Raw genomic sequence first — 23021 nt, 5'->3', positions numbered from 1 at the left:
GAGTTTGCACAGAAAGCAAAGCCAGAGAGGCAAAGTGAGGGAAAGAGAGGAGAGAAGGAGAGATGATTATGTTACATGGGAGTGTGAGGGCACACACTGAGACATGATTGTATCTGGGGAGGGGGGCACACACTTCAGGGAGCTACTTTATAAAGGCTAGTGATACTTTTTCCTAAGCCATAGCATCCAAGTGTGACATTTACTCCCATATTAGCAGTTCCTGCAGAACTAGCAGGCATCTAGAGTATGCCAAGTAGGCTCCCTACATAGGCTGTGGTCCCATTTCACAGAGAAAAGCAGAGGCTTGAAGGTGCCAATTGTTCTCTGTTCATGGCTTCTGTCCCCAAGGCCATTTCTGCATTTGTTTTCTGTAGTTTGAGAACCGGTCTGGGAAGAGAACTAACATCTGCCATTCACTCTGAGGAACGGCGAAAAGGCACCTCAAGGATGCCGCTGGAATGTGGTCAAACATGGGAGCTGGTTTGGAAAATCACTTTTGCCTCCTTGTGAGGTCACGAATAAAGCCAGAACTTATATGGGGACTGGGCACTCAGCTTCTCTCTGCTGTTTATGCCATCTCCGGTGTTCTTGTTAGATGTAACTCACGCCCACGAGACCATGATGGGCAATAGGAAGCACAGTAATCCCTGCTTAGAAGCAGAAGAGGCCAGTTTGCCCAAAGCATGAGGATTCTTTTTCCATCCACCACCCACTGCTTCTGAGGCTGAACCCCTGCCCTTCCCCTCGTGTAAATGGGACCTACCTTCATAGTTTGGCACAAGACCATGCCGAGCAACATTCACAGAAGGCTCAGAAAGGTTTTTAGCTGGCGATGAGCTGCTGGGCACTAGAGAGTTGGCACAGTGCCACTGGCATTCGCTGCTGGCTGGCAGTGTGCTCAGGAAGAAGCGTGCCACCTCACACGGGGATCCTTGGGGCTGCCCGAACTTGGCGGGCAATCCTGGCTTCTTGCTGCTGAAGACGTGAGAGTCCAATGGGAAGTGTCCATAATGGTAGGAGAAGGGGAGGCTGTAGGGCGGCCCATATAAAAGGTCGCTGGCTTCTGAATGGAGCTGCTGTTCCGGGGGAGCCACAGCATTTGTGGGGGGACTAGTTCTCCAGTTTCCCACCTGGCTGCACTCCAGTTTGTCCATTTGGAAGGAGCTGTATTGCTGCACGGTAAGGGAAGACAGAGGAGAGGCCAAGGGTAAGCTACCTCCTAGTCCCACCAGAGGTTGAGGGGCCCAGCCCTTCGTGCTGGGGCTGGCCTGACCCTAGTGTTACCGCAAAGTCCCTGAGTGGAAAGAATTTATTCTCCAAGATGACCACATACCACAAGATGGTTGTGGACCCTTGCCACTTCCCACTTCCCAGAGCTTATTAATGACACTTTGAGAGGAGAAGTTTCATTTTGATATTACCATAAGCCAAGTGAGGTAGCATATATTTATCCTCCGAGCTGTTTGTGGGACCTTTTCTCTCTCTGCAAGGACATCCCTTGTTCATAGTTCATGCCCAGGTGTCCTGAGTCTCCAGAGAGATGCTATCTTGCCCTGTGTGCTTGTTACCTGTGGGGGATATGGGTTGGTTCTCAGCTTTGTCTTCATCTTTGTGTTTTTGGGTTTAGCTGATTTCCTAGTTTCTTGTGAGGTAGACAAGGTGGTTCTCCAGGACTCCTGGGACTTAGAGGTGGATACCTGGTCCAGAGACAGCTGAAGTTCCTTGTATTCAACATCCCTGAAAGGCAAGAGTGGGCAAGTCATGCCCATGCGTGACTTTCTCATGCGTGGAGGAAGAGCTGCACCCCTGAGCAAGCTTCTCCTCCAGTCCCAGAGCATCTCTTATGGAAGGACACATGGTTCTGACAGAGGCCATCAGCAGCTCCAGTGTGGTGACCATGAGTTCTGAGCAAGGTTAGTACTGTTTGGCAAGAATGGGGGAATTGTAATATGCTTTCTCCAAACCCATTCAGTTCACATACACAACCCAAGGCCGCTCTTGACCACGGCAAGGAGTGGACATGCTAACAAGGCATAGGCAGCAACCCCCTTGACCCTCATGACCTCTACTGGTTTGTGTGCCTGAGGCTTCTCTGTTGGGGGATCCAGAAGCCTGGTGGGATGGACCTGTGGGGAGCCAGCTCCTAGCCTTGCCTACTTTCACACAGACTCATGTCGAGCCTGCAGACTCAACTTGGCAACGTCACATTCCCAAAGGGAGAGTTACTGCTAGATGCTGCCAGGCCTGGCTAGTGTAATGAAAGAACAGAGGCATTTTCTCCCCGGTGGTTTTGCCAGATCATTCCTCCTAAAACGCATAGTAGCCTGGTGATCGCTCTGTGAAAGAACTTGGGGTCTGAATCCTCAGTGCTCAGGATGCAAAGGAGGGCCCTTCATTGGCAGAAGCTAGGGCTGAGAGTCAAGTATACCATCGCTGCTCACGCTGAGCCGTGTTCCAGGAAGGTTTGCCTGTGACTTCTAGTGGACTTACACATAACTGCATCTGAGTCTTTTGGTGGCTTATTCCTGAAATCCCAGTACTTGGGAGGCTGATGGGGGGAGTCGTGAGATAGAAGCTAGCATCAACCAATGATATGACTGTGTTCCAAAACATTTTTTTTTCAGTAAAATCTGGGGTCTTCCAGGCACCAAATATTCGACTACACTGGTAACAGAATATGTGAGAAGACAGAAAAATGGGAGAGAGCGCCTGTCCCTGAGGGCAGAAGCACAGATAGATGTATGTGACTGACACAGGACATATACCCGCCCTCTCTGCACTCTGTCCCTTCCTGGGCCCCTCTCTCGGGCTCAGTCCCAGGATCTAATAAGCTATAATCCTGCGAGGCTCCCCCATCATCCTTGCTGCCACTCCCTGGCACACGTTAGTGGTTGGGAGCTCCCGATCTACCAGATTATAAACAGAATGTAAAACAAAAAGGGAGGCAAACCGTCCAGAGAATGAGGAATGGGAGGGGACACTTCTTGGAGCATTATGACAGGGACGGAAGAGAGAGCAAGGAGAGAAACAAATGCGGCTGACTTACGTGAGAACATAATTGACACTCACGATGCAGTGAGGCCGGGAGGAGCGGCTGTTGTGCACCACAGTGGCGTAGCTCTGCACCCAGACCCAGCCGCCCAGCTTGGACAGCAGCCGGTAGTATTTGGTGGTGACCTGGCCCTTCACGAGCACTGTAAGCACAAGGTGACATGAATCCTGGAGCTCTGAAGGTCCTGTCATACCCCCTGACACACACAGAGCCTTCCAGGGCAAAGGAAGGACTCTTAACAGAGTGGGTGGGCTTTCACCATACAAACTTGCACATGTGTGAGTGTACAACACACACACACACACACACACACACACACACACACACACACACACGAAGAAATGTCACCTACAACTTTGCACAGTCCCTGGAGTGGTCCCTCCCCTCTTGTTAAGAGCCCTGACTTAACAGTCTCTACTTTCACAGGAGGAAAGCACCAGTACCTACAGAGTGGAAAGACCTGATTAACTTTTTAGTATCCAAGTGCTCCCAATTATGTTTTAATCCCCCCAACCTTTAATGGGCAGAGGGACTTAGTTGTTTAAACAGAGCTCTAATTTTAGTGCATCTGACCAAGCGTCAGATTGGCATGACATTTGCCATCTGCAGGGCCGTGTGTGTTCAGAGAACCCGCGCTCCCTCCTCAAGTGCCGTTTATATTTTCTTCCCAATTACTTGTTTTTCTCTCGGGCTGTTAATTTCCTGTGTTGCTTGTGTAAGAAAGCCTTCCACTTGGTGACACAGCTCCTGAAAATTGGGCCCATGAGCCCACCTTCTATGCATGGGTGCACACTCTGGGCAGCAGAGCAGTCCCCCAAAGCCACTAGGTGCCCATAAACTGTCACTACTCCCCTTGCAGACCTCAGGTAGGCAGATGAAGGGAAGCCTGGGAGAAAGGAAAATGCCAGGAGCTGCGGGTGGCCAGTGGAGAGCAGAGAGCTGAGCAAAAGCATGGCAGCTATTACACACATACACACAAACAGAGACACATACACTCACACATACACAAACACACACATAGAGAGACATAGAGACGCAGAGACACACTCACACAGACAGACACACAGACACACAGAGAGAGACACACAGACACATACACACAGAGACACACAGAGAGAGAGACACATAGAGACACATACACACACACATACAGACACACACACAGCGACACATACACAGACACATACACAGACATACAGACACACACTTATACACACACATACACTCACACAGACACACACACATATACTCACACACACAGAGACACACACAGAGACACAGACACAAACACACAGAGACACACACAGAGAGACACAGACACACACACACACATACACTCACACATACACACACACACACAAGCTCATGCTCTAGAACTTTCCTGATCTTCAAGGCAGGGTGGGCCTGGGGCCCTACCGGAAACCACCTGAGCAGAGACCAGAGGAGAAGGCCGAAGGAGCTAAGGCTGTGATGGAGCTAGCGTGTGCTGAAGGACACAGACACAGACACACACACACATGTGCACACATGAACACACACTTAAACACACAGAGAGACTTCATAACGGTTACTCAGAGCACTCAGACCGAAAAGCTGTGCACGAGAAGAACACGCACAAACCTCCAAAGAGTAACCATAAAAGCAAACACTGAACGAGCGATCGCTCAACTCCTTGGCTCAAAGGCAGGTGCCCTCCAGCAGGCACTTAGAAAGAAAGGAAGGGACTGTGTGGGTCCGTTTATGTGAGATGCTCACAGTAGGCAAATCCATAGGGCCAGAGCCCATGGGTGACCACGGGCTCCAAAAGAGGAAGGGCAGGAATAAAGGAGACAGAGCAGCCACTTCTGGAAAGACTGGCAGTGTTGGGCAGTCACATAAAGGTTTCAGCTGCATTGTAAACACTCTAAAACCTACAGAAAATGGTTCAAAAGGGTGGCAGGGAATGCCAGCCAGCTGATTGGTGGTGGGGGCCCAGCCTGGGCCTGGTGGCAGGTGACTCAGAGCTCTCTCTAGAAAGCAGTCTGGCTGGTGGCTCCCTGGAGCCATGCACCTCACTTGGAGGGTCAGGGTATGCAGGAATTACGCATGATGTAAGCAGACCAGTGTGCAGGGAAGATTCGCTGCAATTCTGTTTAAAGACCAAAAGTTTCTTTGGAGGGCCTGTATGCTCCAGGGGTGAAGGTTGAGACTGAGGAGCTCTGTGCAGACACCGAAATGCTTGACTGCGATTGGTGACTGGACACCGAGGAAAGAGGAGAGGCGGCAGAAATAAGTGTAACCCTAACTTAAGCAAACGGGCCTGTGGGCACACACCCGCTCAAACTTCGATCTTCTTCTACTATCTTTCCTCATTCATATGTCCCTGACATACAGTTGAGGAACCCTGGCTGACAGATGAGGCTCCACACACAAGCACTCTTATCTGACCGGCTTCTCATCTTCCAAAGTTCTAGCAAAGAGAGAGTTTCTAATTAGAGCGAACAATCGGGTATTTTGTTTTAACATGGGAAAGTGTTTTGTCTGGGAGGTTGGGAAGCAGAAATGCAGCTTACTCAAGGCTCCAAGCCTTTAGGAACATCTGTGGAGAGCATGCAAGTAATCTTGCCATGTAATAGCCATCCCTCTGACCCTACTGTGTAACAGCCATCCCTGTGACCCTACTGTGTGACAGCCATCCCTCTAACCCTACTGTGTGACAACCATCCCTCTAGCCCTACTGTGTGAGAGCCATCCCTCTAGCCCTACTGTGTGACAGCCATCCCTCTGACCCTACTGTGTGACAGCCATCCCTCTGACCCTACTGTGTGACAACTATCCCTCTAGGCCTACTGTGTGAGAGCCATCCCTCTAACCTTACTGTGTGACAGCCATCCCTCTGACCCTACTGTGTGACAGCCATCCCTCTGACCCTACTGTGTGACAGCCATCCCTCTGACCCTACTGTGTGACNCCATCCCTCTGACCCTACTGTGTGACAGCCATCCCTCTGACCCTACTGTGTGACAGCCATCCCTCTGACCCTACTGTGTGACAGCCATCCCTCTGCCCCTGCTGTGTGACACCCATTTTTACCTACTCCTTTCTGCTCAGGATTAATTCTGGCTTCTCAGTACATTTGCTTGGCCAGGGTGGGATCTCCTCTGTGAACACGGACAAAGCCGTAGAGTAAGGTATTTACAGTGCTTCCTTGACCCCGTGCTTCCCCCATCTCCATGACATCATAGGGAGTGATATCTTCATGAAATGGAGTTTTCCTACCAAGTTACACAAAGGCCTGCACCTACAGCCGAAGTAGGATCAGAGGTGTGAAGAACATCCCTGCTACAGGCTGAACTGTGCCATCCAAACAGAGAGCTGAAACTCTCACCCCTAGCACCACAGAACAAGACTTTTTGGAAACAGAGACTTTATAGAGGTAAATATGGTGGCACAAGGCATGGGCCCTGACCCGTTACGACCAATGTCTTTATAAGATAATGGGGCCATGGAGCATGGGAGCAGACACACGGACGACTGAGCACTTGAGAGCACCGAGAAGATACTGAGGAGAGGAGGGACCGTGCTGACATCTTGAACAGGACCTGTGCCTCACAACTGTAGAGAAGTGAAAGCCTCTTGCAAGAGCTATTTGGGCTGTGCAGTGGTTGGCTGTGGCCGCCCCAGAACATCTAAACATCATGAACAGCAAGGTCCTCAAGAAAGCAGTTATGTCACTTCTGTGGGGTTCTAAGGAGCCAAACACAGTGAGGTGCTCCTGTGAGAGGAGAGACAACAGCCTTGGGCACCGGGCTGGGGTGAGGGTGGGGGTGGGGGTGGCTCAGCTCCTTTCATAGAGCAGGAGCTGCGAGGATAGCCATGAGGTCATGGCTGGTAGTCAATGGGAACCTCAGACAGGGAAGGAGAGGCTTCTGTGTACAGGAGACTGGGGCACAGCTGAACAGCAGCCAAGCAGAGGAGCCTGAGGAGGGACTGAGAAGGGGGCTCTGGGGCTCTGGGGCTCGGGGGCTCTGGGGCTCGGGGGCTCTGGGGCTCGGGGGCTCTGGAGCTCTGGAGCTCGGGGGCTCTGGGGCTCGGGGGCTCTGGAGCTCTGGAGCTCGGGGACTCTGGGGCTCGGGGGCTCTGGAGCTCTGGAGCTCGGGGGCTCGGGGGCTCGGGGGCTCTGGGGCTCTGGAGCTCGGGGGCTCTGGGGCTCTGGGGCTCGGGGGCTCTGGGGCTCGGGGGCTCTGGGGCTCGGGGGCTCTGGTGGCTGCTTCCAGCTGCAGGCACCTGCTCTCCTGCTTGCTGGAGATCTCGACTAAGCAAAGCACGCTCTCACCAGACATGGAATGAGTCAGGGGATTAATGTCACTCACAAGCGGTTCCTAGCTGAGAACGACGGGGACTGCCATGTAGAAGGGCTGGCCAATTTTTCCTCTTTTACCCCATTAACTCAGAGGCATACGGCTCCCACTCGGTCCCAGAGCACCCCAGGACTGAGGGCCAGTGGGGAAGGCAGCAGCCAGTGAGGTTCCTATACTTTCCTTTTGAGACACGGTCTCATGTATCCCAAGAGATCCAAACTCTCTGTATAGATCAGGGTGCCTTCCTGGGAGTCATAGACCTTTAATCCTAGCATCAGAGACAGGGCCAGGCAGATTTCTGAGTTCAAGGCCATTTGTGAGTTCCAGGACAGCCAACACAGTAAGACCGTCTCTATCTGTCTGTCTGTCTGTCTCTCTCTCATGCACAAAAGAAAGAGAGAGAGAGAGAGAGAGAGAGAGAGAGAGAGAGAGAGAGAGAGAGAAGGAAGGAAGGAAGGAAGGAAGGAAGAAAGAAAGAAAGAAAGAAAGGAAGGAAGAAAGAGAAAGGAAAGGAAGGAAGGAAAGAAAGAGAGAAAGGAAGAAAGAAAGAAAGAGAGGAAGAGAGGAAGAAAGGAAGAAAGAGAAAGAGAGAAAGACAAAAGACAAAAAAAAAAAAGAAGAAAAAACAATGCCTTTAACTTCTGATCCTATTGGGACTGGAACCCAGGGCCTGTGATTCTGTGTTACCAACAGACAACTCCTGTCAGAGTTCCCTCTGATCCTGGTCAATATGTGAAGATAGCAAACTTCCTATGAGACCCCTGGCTTTCACACTCATACACACACCTGTGCATATATAACTTTACATATGTGCATAAACACACACACACACACAAACACACACACAGTTTCTAACTCCTCATCTCTGTGTGCCAAGGGGCCAGGAATCTGGTCATGGCAGGGCTCTCTGTGAACTTAGAGAAAGGAGAACAGTCCAAATGTTATCCTAGTCACCATCACTGGTCACACCGCATAGCCAAGAGGACAGTGTAGCCCCTGGATTTGCCAGCCACCTCCAGGGACACCAGCAAATGTCCTCTAACATCTTTAGCTGACCCAGGACATGACCCAGGCCATACCTGGAAGCTCCCAGCTTGCCCAAGCATCTTCATCCTATAAGTACCTGAGACCTTCTGTGGGCCTGAAGGGGCTGGAGGGCAGAAGGACAAGATATTTCATTCCACCCAAATTATTCTCTGTATTCCTGAAGAAAAGTGCCATTTTTTGACACACCCGTCTCCAAACCCTGAGGTCCTGAAACTGCCTCCATGGGTAAATCAAATCCTGCCCCCTGTGCTAGAACAGAAGGTGTCTCTGGCACCCCAGTGGAGCAAGACTCAACTCTGCTGAGGGTTGGCCACAGGCAAGTGCATCACTGTCTCTGAACCTCAGTATCCTTAAAAGTAAAATGAAGATAGAGATCTCTCTCACTGGTTAGTAGTCTATTTAGTTTCTTCCTTTTCTTCTTCCTTTTTCTTCTTCCTTTTTCTTCTTCCTTTTTCTTCTTCCTTTTTCTTCTTCCTTTTTCTTCTTCCTTTTTCTTCTTCTTCTTCTTCTTCTTCTTTCTTCTTCTTCTTCTTCCTCTTCCTCTTCCTCTTCCTCTTCCTCTTCCTCTTCTTCTTCTTCTTCTTCTTCTTCTTCTTCTTCTTCTTCTTCTTCTTCTTCTTCTTCTTCTTTCTTCTTCTTCTTCTTTCTTCTTCTTCTCCTTCTTCTCTTTCTTTTTATGTATTGGAGTACACTGTAGCTGTCTTCAGACACACCAGAAGAGGGCATCAGATCCCATTACAGATGGTTACAAGCCATCATGTGGTTGCTGGAAATTAACCTCAGGACCTCTGGGAGAGCAGTCAGTGCTCTTAACCACTGAGCCATCTCTCCAGCTCCTTTGCTTAATTTCTTAACCCAGTGCCTGGTCATATGTATTAAGGGTTCTACCCTGTTCTTGAACTAATATTGTTGGTATTCATAACTGGAGTCCAAATTCCATAGATTAGCTGGACCTCAAAGTCCACAGTCTAGAACCCAGGGCCATTGAGGTCTGACATTGTCACTAAGACCATGCCTGTAAGTAGTAGAGAAAGGTAGCAGGGGCCATCTTTAGCAAGGGGCAAAGGGAGTCACACTGGACTTTATGATTCACACATACACCAGCCCCAGGCAACAGGAATGTCCCCTCCCTGTTCATAGTACCTCCACCCTGATCAGCTGACCCTGGCCAGGTGGCTTGATACTCACAGAGGTGGTGTGCATATCGGAGGTGGAAGGTGTCACAGCCATGGACATGATGGTACAGTGTCTTTTCGATCAGGTCTTGCGGCTCATAGCCCGTAAGCTCTGTCACCCTGTGGGAGGATGGTTGTTCTATGAGTCAAGCTGCTCTTAGGCAATTTCCTTTGAACCAGTATTTGCTTTGCCAACTAATCAAGTGTGAAGAGGCTCAGGGGTGGGGAGGTGTTGGTGTTGGAATGATCTTTTTTACAGGAAGAAAGTCTTTGAATCCTAGCTCAGGGTTGTCTGTAGAACTGGGAGTGAGAATGTTCGGGAACCACGGGCTAGCAGCATGTTTGGAATGGCTTAACGACGGAACTTTTCTCGAACCCTGCCTATCTGTGGGCACTGAGGGGAAGGCTTTGATCAGACCACTGACATAAGTTGTGTGATGGGGAGAGCCACTCTGGGGGCCTGTGGGGACTGTCCTTCGTGAACCTGTTTTGTTCTCTGCATGGCCTAATGCATTCGATCCCCCATCTCTGACCTCCAGTGCTGAGGTTAGAGGCTACATCACCATGCTTGTATGTGGCTCCTGGGAATCTGAGCTCAGGTTATCATCCTACACAGCAGACCCTTTGCCCATTACACCATCTCTCCGGCTCCTTCGTTTGTTTAATTCTAATAAAATAGACATCCCATAATATTTACTATCTTACCACTTTATGTGCATGGTCTAGTGAATTAACCATGTGCACTTACAATATTCACACTGTACCATGATCACCTTCCCACACCTTCTGGTTATCCCAAACAGAAACCCCTCACCTTCAAAACGTCACCTCCAGCCCTCCTTCCCTCATATACCACCAGGCCTTCTGTTACAGCCCCTTGTCCTCCATTCAACTTCCTGTCTGCCTGAACTTACGCCTTCCTTCATACAGGATAGCATGTTTAAGGGCCATTTCCCTTTGTAGCACATGGCAGAGCATTCCTTTCTGGGACTAAATACTATCCTCTCTCAAATGGATACTATGCTCTGTGTTTTGTTTATCCCCTTGTCTGCTGGTGGGTACTGAAGCTGTTTCCACTTCTTGGGTCTGGGTTGGCTCTTTAAATCACTGTTCTACATCGGGTACTGTCAGTCGTGGTGGTTGGTCTCCAGATCTTACAGCCGGGTGGTTCCTACCAATGAGAATCACAGGATAACTGTTTAAGCCTGGTATCCGTGAGGGATTATCCACAGACCCCCCAGAACACAGCACCATGGCTGCAAATGTTCGGGCCAGAAGGTGGAAGTGATCACTCTCCTCAGGAGTAGAAGACTTTCCCAAGTGTGCCTGTGACATGATCCCGCTACTCTCAACAAGTCCCAGACATATTAATTTCTCACGTCAGCGCTTTGAAGAGAAATGACTGTCAGCAGCTAAGCCCTCATCAGTACCACACTGGGCTGCCCCTTCCATTGGGTGAAATTGTGTGTGGCGGTGGTATGGCTTCACAGACTTGGCCCAACCAAGCTGGGAACTGTGTCCTTAAAAGAGGTAGGTGGCCCTAAGCATGTTGGTGACAGATGTTTAAGAACAGATGAAAGAGCAGAAGAAAGGATTCCAATAACAGTGTGGCAGCGGGAAGAAGTCAGCTCAGGAGATGGTGGAGTGGTGGGGACAGTAATGGAGAAGGCTGGCACTGAGGGCCCTGCTTGAGAGTTGCGAAACTCTAGCCACAGACAGAACCGGGAAACGTGACCCCATTTTTATTCTTTAATCTGCTCAGATCTGGATCATACATCTTTCAGAGACTCAGATTTCCTTGGAATGGCTCTCCAGTTGCATGTATATTTCCGTCGATGTTCCTCTAAGATGGAGAGGGAACAGGGTTCCAGGTGAGGGGTGGGGGGAGGCACTGGCTCCTGCTCTGTTTGTTCAGGACTCTAGAGATTTCTCCAAGGGTCACTAGAACTGCAAACCCAGTCTAGTCTAACTGGGTGGGAGGAAGGGTAAAAGACAGCTGGCTGACTCCAAAAACAGCCCAGGTATCTCTGCAGCATAAACTGAGAGACTCCAGCCCCTGGACCTTTGGACTAAATCGGCAAGAATACGAATGTGGTTAAAGAATCACGAACGTACCATGCTCTCATCAAACCATTGAGCAACATTACAAATTAAAGGCCAGGAAAGGGCTTGGCAGGGTGCCCTCCTGGGTTTGTTCAAATCTCCAGTGTCTGTAAACCTATCAGAGGGATGTGCCACACCCCAAACATGGCTGGCCTCACCCGACCTTAGCCAAAGCATCAGCCACAGTTTCAAAGAGAATACCACAACACCCTGAGGATCCGAACATCAGGTTAAGCCGAGTTCAGTTGTGCTGGGATGATGCTGGGTGAGTGGCCAGCGGCTGCTCCCACCCTTGCTCCCACCACCCTTGCTCCTGTGACTTGGGGGGCCTCAAGCTAACACCTTCCCCACCATCCATCTGGGGCTGTCCCTCCAGAGCTGGCTGTAACCCAACAGGCTTTCGAGAACATCTTACTGCAAGGAGACAGAAACTCAAGCGATGGTGAAGGGTCCCGACCCCCTTAAAGTGTCTCCATGACAGCAGCCTGGCCTCTGAGCTAGCTTCCCTGTAAAGACCCCACCCTTCCCTGTAAGACACTTCCACGTTTCTAAGTGCTGTGAGCTGGAAAAGACTTCCAGTTGCTCCTCTGGGGACACGGCCTCTTCTTTCCTCTTTGAGAGAATTCATCAGAGAAATCTCTTGGGGTTTTCTCGAAGTGTCTGAAAAATACATGCAGGCTGTGCTGGCTGGCTTTATGTCAGCTTGACACAAGCTAGAATCATCAGAGAGGAGAAAGCCTTAATTGAGAAAAATGCTTTCTTCATAAGATCCGTCTGTAAGACATTTTCTTAATTAATGATTGATGAGAGAGGGCCCAGGCCATGGTGGGTGGTGCCATCCCTAGGCTGGTGGTCCTGGGTTCCATAAAAAGCAGGCTGAGAAAGCCAAGAAAAGCGAACCAGTAAGCAGCCCCCCTCCACGGCCTCTGCATCAGTTCCTGCTTTCAGGTTCCTGCCCTGCTTGAGTTCCTGTCCTGACTTCCTTCAGTGATGGACTAGTGTCTGGACGTGTAAGCTGAATAAAGCCCTTTCCCCTCCAGTTTGCTTTTCGGTCATGATGTTTCGTCACAGCAATGGTAACCCTAACTAGAACAGAGGCAACGAGTGGAAGAAACCAGTTCTTTCTTCTGCACTTCTTCAGCCTTGGACAGCCTACATGCAGCCTACTTCCAGAAGAGCTCCTGTCACCATCTCTCCCAGGCCCACATCCGCAGTCCTTGCTTCTGCAGGAAACAAAACAGCACTTGCCACCAATTCCACCACCCTAGAAAGTGCTGGCCAATGATTCTGTTTCACTTTTGCCTGGAATTTTAGGGTGATCCTGAAATGCTCTCTCACCTCTCAATCCTTAGAATAGCTTTGAAGAACACGAGAATCAATCCCGACTAACCTCCCATCTCACACCCCACCCTGGGCCAGACGGGTTTGTTTCTTTTCAATAAAGAGCCAATACATGGGTGGAGTAGTCAATGTTGTGAGATATTTAAATGCTTTAGTTTACCTTTCTTCATAAGTTGTTTGTTTTGTTTGAGTTGGTTTACTTGAGTCAGTCTTGCTCTGTAGCCCAAGCTGGCTTTGAATCTGCTTCAGGTTAGCCTGGAACTCATTGTAATCCTCCTGCCTCAGCCTCAAAAGTGGTATAATTATAGATGTGAGTCTTTACACTATTTTCTATTAACTTGAAAAACTTAGAACGAAAAAAAAAATCAGCAGCCCAGAGTAACCGCATATGCCTATATCTCACCATCTCATAAGGTTGAGGCAGGAGGATTGCTTGAGTCCTGGAGTTCCTAGAAGGACCTTGGCCTGTGCAGCCAAGGAACCCACAAGCCAAGTGGTAACCTGGCCTAGTGAGTCTATGAGACTTTGAGCTCTCAGCTGCTTCACATCTGTTGGCTACTTTTCATCTTCCTGAAGACTTTCAGGATATCGAGTGGTGGGCACAGATGACAGCTTCTACACAAGGACAATGGAAGAGGGTAACACCAGGTGAGGCTTCAAGATCTGTGGAAACGGGGCTGGAGAGATGGCTCAGCGGCTAAGAGCACTGACTGCTCTCCTAGAGGTCCTGGGTTCAAATCCCAGCAACCACATGGTGGCTCACAACCATCTGTAGTCGGATCTAATGCCCTCTCTTCTGGTGTGTCTGAAGACAGCTACAGTGTACTCACATAAATAAATAAATCTTAAAAAAAAAAAAAAAAGGATCTGTGGAGACTGGATCATTCCAAAATGTGGAGCTCACCACAATCAAGTCATCTCAGATGTCCCGTAAAAATATAACTACTGGCTGTCAAATAGTAAACTTTTGAGGCCAGTTGCAATGGCACATGCCTTTAATTCCAGCACTCGAGAGGCAGGGGCAGGCAGATCTCTGTTCTAGATCAGAGTTCTAGGCCAGCCTGGTCTACAGAGCAAGTTCCAAGACAGCCATGGCAACAACAACAACAAAACAACAATCAAAACAAACAAAAAACAAAACCATTTAACACTTGAGACCTGAAGCTCTCTGGGTAAGATCAGAGGTTGCTCCAGCTCATTTCCCTTCCCTTCCCCAGCCTAGGCACCAGGTATCCACACACTCTGGTCACGCCTCCCCACATGGAAGGGGAGCTGTCTGCTTTCACCATTGACTAATGGTGGCTATCACAGAGGTAGGAGCGTCATACGCTGTTCAGAATGGAATATCACTTATTTCAAAGTCCTACCAGTGTGGTGGAGAGATGAGCGAGGATTCGAGTTACAGCTTTCAGAGAAGACAAAGGGAAACCAAAATGTGAAGCACATGCCTGTCCTTGAGCTCCAGAGGAAGAGGCGGAGGATCTAGGTCATCCTCAGGGAGGACGTGAGTTTGAGGTCAGCCTGGGCTATGGGAGACCTTGTCTCAAAAGAAAGGGAAGAGCCGGGCAGTGGTGGCGCATGCCTTTAATCCCAGCACTTGGGAGGCAGAGGCAGGATTTCTGAGTTCGAGGCCAGCCTGGTCTACAGAGTGAGTTCCAGGACAGCCAGGGCTGCACAGAGAAACCCTGTCTCGAAAAAAACCAAAAAAAAACCAAAAAACAAAACAAAAACCCCCAAAAACAAAAACAAAAAGAAAGAAAGAAAGAAAGAAAGGAAGGAAGGAAGAAAGAAAAGAAAAAGAAAGGGAGAGGAAGAGGGGAAGACAAGAGGAGAAAAAGGAAGGGAGGGAGAGAGAGCCCTCTTATGTTGTACGGTGAGTGCGCATCACAAGCTTACAATCCAAACATTAGGCAATTCAATTCATTAAAACAAGTTCCTGCATCTTAAGTCTGTCATGAATTCTTTCCCTCATGACTAACTTCCTTGCTCATCTGCGACCAGTTACCAGCACTGGGGCTTCCTGGGCAGTCACAGCAATGGTGACAGCCGGGGGCAGACTCACCTGGAGTCCAGGAATATGAGCTTCAGGTCGAGGCTGGCCCTGAACATGAACATGTTGCTGTGGAGCTTGATCTCCGTGATGGCGCTGGGCGGAAGCGACTGGCCTACGGCCACCAGCCCCACGATCTGGTAACAGGAGTCGTACAGGGACATGTCCAACATGTACTGCCTGATCTTTAGGTAGCCGCTGCAGTGAATGACCTGGGAAGGAAGACACGGGCTCAGGGGGCACCACCGCTCTGCCTTAACAGTTTTGGCTTTGTTTGTTCATTTGTTTTTGAAGACCATCCTTCACCCAAGTTCCTGTTGAGATGTATGGTCAACATGCCTATAAAAGCCTGATTTGCATCCAGGTGGTAGTGGCACATGCCTTTAATCCTAGCATTGGGAGGTAAAGGCAGGTGGATCTCTGAGTTCAAGATCAACCTGTTCTACAGAGTGAGTTCCAGGATAACCAGGGCTACAGAGAAACCCTGTCAAGGAAAACCAAAACATAAGCCAACAACAACAACAAAAATCCTAACTGTTTCTTATGAAATCAGATGCACAGCTGGTGCCCAGGCTCACGAACACACTAACGCACGGTGGGCTGCCCCACGCTCACTAACACACAGTGGACTTGAATGTGACTCCTGGCTAAGTTTGACTAGAGAACACAAGAGCACTAGGGAACTGGCTGCCTTTCTATGAGCACTTGCCGGAATTAAAATGTTTTCCAACTTCTAACAGGATTGAACCTGACATTTCTATCACCCAATACACTCACCACTCCAGGGAATTAAGAACACTCTAAGTGAAATCTTTATTTAAATTTTCTGGCCAGTGCTAGGCATCCAGACTCGGGTCCTCACGATTACCTGGCAAGGACTTTACCAACTGAGCTGACTCCCCAGGCTAATGTGTTCACCTTTAATTTGTTTATAATTCAAGTTTTATTCAACAATAAGTCAACAATAAGGCAGTAGTTAGAGAGCTAAAGACCACCCTGGAGAGACTGCACAGTTCCCAGGGCGAATGAGGCACCTGGAGGCATCCGAATCACTTTCCACCGGTGGTTAAACACGGGTTCCACCTGTGGTTGCCATTTAAACACTTGAAATCCTGCAAGGACCATGGCTGTTACAACAGTGATCAACTGAACCCTAGCTCTCTGTCTCTGTCTCTCTGTCTCTCTCTCTCTATCATTGTTTCTCTCTGTGTTTCGCATTGTGTGTCTCTGTTTCCCTTTGTCTGTGTCTCTGTCTTTCTGTCTCTCTGTGTTTGTCTTTCTCTCTATCTCTGTCTCTGCCTCTCTGTGTCTCTCTCTGTCTCTGTCCTTCTCTGTCTCTGTCTCTCTGTCTCTATTCACACACACACACACACATACACACACACACACACACACCCATGCCAGGTCTCACATAGCCTAAGCTAGCTTAAACTCACAACATAGTGGAGTTTAACCTTGAATTTATCCTTCTCCCTCCATCCCCCTTATGTTGGGGTTACAGGTATTAGGGCTACCACACCCAATGGCGTGCTGGGGACCAAACCTAGGGCTTCTGCCTGCCAAGCACAAGCTCTCTACAGCTGAGCTACACCCACAGCCCGCACAGATTCTCTTTTCAAAGATTCTTTCTACGGGATTCACAAATTTACAGTGTTTCGAGCTGGAAAAAATCTTGAAGTCCTTCCAGTCCAGCATGTTCTCCCACCTTCCTGATGGGACAGGCAAGGACAAGACAAACAGGCAATGTATGATGTACGTGTTTACAGCTGGACGAGTGGCAGGCAGAAACTCGTAAAATACAGGGACCTCTTGAGGAACAGGTTGGTGGGTGCAGGCCGAGCTAAGGGCTTCCCGCCCTGACTCAAGGAGGCTTCCCAACTTCAGGAAAATTAATGTGTATCCATCAAGGTGTAAAAGCGGGAGATGTGGGAGAGCTGGGTTAGAGCGTTTGCCTACTGAGGCCCAGGCACTAGGTTTAATTCAAGGTATACAAAAAGTAACCATGGAACACAAAAGTCAGGAGTGGGATTAGGGTCAAGGTCAAAGAAAGAGATCTCACCAGCTGAGAAAGCAAGCCTCTAAAGAGAGGCAGGGCAGAGAGGTGTGTTCCAAAAGGAGAACTGAAAACACAAAGACCTCATAGCACCCCCCAAACCCATCCTCCTTTTCCAAGGGGCAAGTGGAAAAGGCTGCCAGCTCAGCTGCCTCCAGCTCCACCCCCTTCCCGAACCCTCCAGCCTCCTCACCCCCTTCCACTTCCCTTCATCCCTTCACCCCAAAGAAAAACAGCACAAGAGACTCCTTCAGGGATCCCTGGCAGATTCTCCCCTGGAATCTCCCGTCTCTAACACTGAGGCCGACTATTACCAACTGGTCATGTAGCTGATCTTCTCTTAGCTTGCTAAGTGACCTCAGCAAGTGGCCATAGCTGGCAGGGAAATTCAACCAGGGCTAGGTCAAGGTCTCAGCTGTGCCACTTAGCTTGGCATGCCGTCCCTTCTCCCTTTCCCTCCCATGCTTGAGGATGAAGTAAGGCCAGCGTCACTCCCTTCAGAAGGCCAGGGTGGCCAGATGGGTGTAAGTACCACAGAGAGGTCAGAGCCTGGCACCTGGGAGGCCTCGGTGGTTATCGTGAAACACCATCTTCCATACCAGATTCTCTTCAGCATTCTGGTAGTTAGGTCTCTGTGGATCAACTGCTCATTGCTACTCTCCGACCCTGCCCAGGGTGCTCAACAAACACAGGGGCAGCTGGTCCAGTGGAGCCGATCAGTGACGTGCAAAGTGGAACTCGTAGATGAGGGGATGAAAATCTATGCTAAGCCATGGCAATCCTGGTCTTATATGATGAAATCCAACCAGCCTGGAACATCTGTGTACAGTGCCAGGTCTTTGGGCTCATAATCCACCCTGAGCCTCGCTCAAGACTTCTGTCCTGGCAGAGGTGACATGGTGGCTTCCCCCATCCTCTCTCCTGCCTCAAGTGTGAAGCAGAGTATAATACACACAGTGAAGGCCCCTGCCACCCTCTCCTGTCTCCACTAGGAGTCCCGTGTACCTTGTATCCACTGCATGTCAGGCCTGCGTTTCTTTTTGCCAAGACGCACTTCATTCGAAGAAAGAAAGACCGCTCTATCTCGTACTCTGAAAGCAGAGGTGCCGTTAGATAGCAACTGTCCTGCTTGCATCCCCGACAGACTCCAACCTTGCACCCACAAATCCCCTGGGCAGATACAGCAGCAGCCAGATGCCTCCTCACACACACCCAGACCCTGACCCAGAGAGCCCTGCCAACAACCAAAGTCTAAAAGGAAACAGTAAGAGACCGTGATCATCCTGGTACAGTTTCCGAGACTTTGAGGAAAAGCAGCCTGAACTACGACCGTAGCAAGAACCTTGGAAACCAATGGGTCAGCCTGACGGACCCTTTCTCAGGCCACAGAGGAAATGGGTGCCAAGGTGACTCTTCAAAAGGCCCAGAAACATCTAAAATCCTTTAAGGCAGCAGATACCAAATGCCAGGCACAACTTAGCCCCTGTCCCTGGCAGATGGAGAAAGACACATTTACCTCTTGGCAGCTACATGGTAGATTCTGGAACACCATAGCTGGTAAGATGATTGTCATTTTGGAACACCCTTCTTTCTCACCAGGGCTCAGCCTTTACCTGCTGAGCCATCTTCTGGCCTTTTCCATCCCTCACACAACGAAGTTTTGGCCACACCATTAACTGTAGCCCCAGGTAAGGAGACCCACTAGTCAGCATCCCTCATGGGACTGCCAGGGAGCATTGAGACGCTGGGGCCTCCAGAATACACTGTGTCTTCCTAGCACTCATCATGACTGTAATTTAAGGAGGTGTGTGTGTGATGCCCAGGCTTTTAAAACAATCTGTGCCATGGCACACAACCTAAAGTCCCTGCTCAGAATACTTCCACATGCAAAAAATAGATTTCAAAAAGAAACCAGCTGTGTGGGTACAGAATTATCAAAGACTTTAAACATAGCAATATGAATATAAGTACCTGCCTATTTACTATGTTAAATTAAGATTCGGTTAAGATTCGGTCACGGGCCGGGCGTGGTGGCGCACGCCTTTAATCCCAGCACTTGGGAGGCAGAGGCAGGCAAATTTCTGAGTTCGAGGCCAGCCTGGTCTACAGAGTGAGTTCCAGGACAGTCAGGGCTATACAGAGAATACAGAGAAACCCTGTCTCGAAAAACAAAAAAAAAAAACAAAACAAAACAAAACAAAAAGATTCGGTCATGGGCCTCATCACTCAGAAAGTTTCCAAGTATCCACTGCATACATCTTTTTAAGTATCTGTAATGTCTGTGGCAAGAAAGCCAAGGTTCTAATGATTGCAGCATGGTCAGAAAGCCTCCAGTCACGTGCAAATGAAATGCAAAATTACATGGATATAATTTCCCCCTGGTATCTAACGTTCCCCAGCTCCTGGTTCTGTCCTCAGAAGAAGCAGGTGGGCCTAGGCTCACAACAGGCTGTGCTGGAATTTTGAACCAGGAGCATGTGAGGGGAACAGCCTGTGACCCAATGCTGAGCAGTTTGTGGCACATAGTAGGGACTCCATAACTGCCCACTGAAAACACAGAGGAAGGTGGGAGACAAGAAATGAACACTCAGCCTGTAAGCACAAAGCCCCAGGCTTGCTTACACCAGCGCAAGCAAACAGCCCTGAGGCACAAGTATAGCAGCTGTTAATCTGACCCAAACCTACACTGGCAGGTTTAGGGAGCCGAAGCAAACCCTCTCCTTAGAGTACGAGCATGACCCTGTTTCATTCTGGTTTCCTGTGCCGTGGAGGACGAACCTTGGAGCAGGTGATGGTGGAGCGGTGGGTGGGCTGTAAGTACGGCTGTCATCTCGTCATGGTCAGAAGGATGTATGTATTCATAAATACTGTTGCCTGTGAGCTCCACCTGCCAGGGAATGGAAGGATCAGACATGTCATAGGTCTCTCCACAGTGGGGACAAGGGGAGAGAAGACAGACCAGGTGTCTGTCCTCCACAGACTCACGTCACATGGGGACAGGACTCTGGTCTCTCCTTGCAGCTCACACCTTGGCCAAATGCAAAGGTGGAAACGAGCTTCTCTTTGCAGGGCTCTGAACCGTGTCCCTAATCCTCACCCCTGAAAAAGCCAAGGGCACAGGCTTGGGCTTCCAGAGGGTGCTAAGTGGACAAGGTACACAGGACAGTTGACAAACTGAAGGGTGGAGGCGGCACCCATGGTTAGAGGCTTGAACAATGTCCTTCAGACAGGGAATATCTCAAAACACTAAAAGCTGCCTCTGTCCCACTGTCACTTACATGCCAAGTAAGGTGAATGACCTGCTGGACACCAGCTGCCCTTGAGTGTTCTGTACCCCGTGGAAAGCCATGTCCACTCAGAGGCTGACCAGCTGAGAACCACAGAGGAAGACTCTGGTGCCACTCAGACAAAAGCCCTTCTGTGTCAGCACTGAACCATGCCCCAGGCACAGCCAGAGCTTCCTGGTGTTGCCATGAATAATAAGTCTCTGACCTTCCTGGTCCAAGCTGCCTATGCTTCCTCTGTGGACACACCCAGGGTATGGCTGGGTCCCTCTGCATGACCTGTGACCTGAAGAGGAGTGGGGCTTAGGCAACATGAAGCCACAGTGGCTTCCTGGGGTTGCTATCTCAACATTCAGACATCCCAGACACACCCCACAGGGTATTAGCATTCAGGCCCTCGGCAACAGCCATGCTGGACAGGCCCTGGAGTAGACTCCTATGCAGTAGAGGTGGGTCTTATTTTTAGAACTACAATCCAAAGAGTTGAGTCAGCATACCTAGTATTACTTAGGGGGCCCCAGGAATGGTGGCATTAACTCCATCAGAACCAGTGGGCCTCAAAGCCCAGTCAGTAGGGAGAAACTCAGCACATTCACCAAGTGCCCTCGGACGGCAAGAACCTTAGGTGGATCTGAAGACCTCTCAGCCCAGGCAGAGGGTAAACCAAGACAACAGAGAGGCTGTGTGGCTGGTGCTGTCCCTGGCTTCAGATGCTGGGAGTGGTCCTGAGAACACACCTGGCACTGAGTACTGTGGGTCACAGGATCAGCTGTCCAGGGCTCTGACTGTGCCACCTCAGGAAGCAGCCTAGTGACATGTTCCCTGGACCCACAGGTTTGTTAGCGTTCAGCCCCAAGGTCAAGAAGCAAAGGAGAGGCCACTCTGTCTCCCTGTCCTCCTTAGCCAGCTCTCCAGTCTGTCAGGATGTGAGGGCCACGTTCCCTTTTGTTTCTAAGCCTTACCTCACAGACAGCATCCACCATTCTATTTTCTTCATTATTCCTGGAATCTTTCCTTCCAATATTACACAAATGGGGAGAGGAGGACAGGGGGGACCTCCCTGCTACCTACTTAACCCTCACGCTCTAAACCTGAGGCTTCACAGCCATCCCCAGGGCAGACTTGCCTCTGTGAAAATACAGTGCCTGATTCAAAACCACATTGGAGTTACGGTTGGTTCTCTGTTATTTGTGCATTTGTGTGTGAGTGTGTTTCATGCCTGTGCTGGGGGCAGGCACATACGTGTGGAGGGAGGCCAGAGGACATCTTGTTGGATTTGACTCTCTCCTTCCATCATATGGGTTCTGTCTTGGACAAGCAGCCTCACCACTCATCTCCCCTGGCCAGGAGATGTTATTAAAAATTAGAGAATAAAAATTAATCGGTTTTTTAAAAATAACATTCTTGTTAATCCCTAAAAAGTTTGAATAAGCCTTGAAGCCAGCTGTTTGAGACCCGGGACATCGCCTTTCTTTGAAGGTGTCTGGGGGTGGGGTGGGGGCTGTCACTGTGCAAGTGATGGGAAGGTCCAAGCCAACAGTCAAAACACTAACTCCTTCTGATTTTGCTTCCTTCCCTCCACCAACTCCCTTCACACACACACACACACACACACACACACACACACCTGTCCATCACTCCCATCCATCCACCTGCCCCTGCCCCATCCACTTCTACCTAACCCCTAATTCCAACAACTTATTTAAAAACAAACCAGAAGTGGAATGGATTTTATATTGTCTAATTATTCTCCCTTGCTTTTTTTTTTTTCTGAATGAAGTGACCATTTAATCTTGGTTGAAGTTCTGTTTGGGGGAAAAACAAAAAACAAAAAACCAGTACTCAAGTGATGTCTCTACAGACAAGCATCTTCAGAGACTCTGCTGAAGACCCAGCCTGCCCTTTAAGTAAACTGCTCTGTCTGGTTTCAAAGCTTCTGTTCTCGTGACAGGTGGGAGTACAAGGCAATCCAAGATTTGTGAAGGAAGGACTTGGTGCTTTTGAGCTCTGGGGTCCATCGTAAAATGAATGGGATTGTCTAGGAACCCCAATAACCTTTAAACAACGGAAATGTCTTCATAGAAAAAAAAAAAAGGAGTAATATATAACAGTGCAGATCTTAACTCAAAATTATGGCTGACGTGGTGTTTCCTGTATTTATATATGTGTCCATTCTTTTAAATGCTGAAAGAAATACAGCTATGTTTACCCCAGTCCCCAAAATATATGTAACTCTAAAGATACCTATTTGTTTTAACAAAACTCCCCAGGTCTCATATCTCAGCCTTATTAAAACAGCACTTCAATGAGCTGTTTTAATGTCTGTAAAATCCTGCTGACCACAAAAGGAATGGCGTTCCCGCTAAGAGCTTTTTAATGCCTTGCTGAATAGTTTCTTCCTGCCCAGAAAGCTGATATGATAAATGTGATGATAAAGGGTCTGTGTGGAAAGGCAGAGTCACTTGGCTGCTGAGAAACGTGCATGGGCATTTTGCTGAGTGTAGCAGATGAAGCATTTTAAATTAAGATGGTTTGGGATTCAGGGTTCAAGCTATGTAAACAAACATAAGTCAGTG

General features: G+C 49.3%; 1 protein-coding gene across 1 annotated transcript in view; it reads right to left on the bottom strand.

The window, feature by feature from the left end:
- Positions 1 to 23021, bottom strand: part of Sim2 (SIM bHLH transcription factor 2) — a 42290-nt gene that overhangs the window by 2694 nt on the left and 16575 nt on the right. Inside the window, exons 4-10 of the mRNA XM_021185166.2 lie at positions 19940 to 20048; positions 18167 to 18252; positions 15121 to 15320; positions 9628 to 9734; positions 3047 to 3194; positions 1569 to 1737; positions 764 to 1172 (exon numbers count right to left, since the gene is read on the bottom strand). Of these exons, the coding sequence (XP_021040825.1) occupies positions 764 to 1172; positions 1569 to 1737; positions 3047 to 3194; positions 9628 to 9734; positions 15121 to 15320; positions 18167 to 18252; positions 19940 to 20048 (1228 nt within the window). The remainder of the gene's footprint in view (positions 1 to 763; positions 1173 to 1568; positions 1738 to 3046; positions 3195 to 9627; positions 9735 to 15120; positions 15321 to 18166; positions 18253 to 19939; positions 20049 to 23021) is intronic.

Source organism: Mus caroli, chromosome 16, assembly GCF_900094665.2.
Source record: "Mus caroli chromosome 16, CAROLI_EIJ_v1.1, whole genome shotgun sequence".
Taxonomy (NCBI): Eukaryota; Metazoa; Chordata; class Mammalia; order Rodentia; family Muridae; genus Mus; species Mus caroli.
This window is presented reverse-complemented; position numbering and strand designations above follow the sequence as displayed.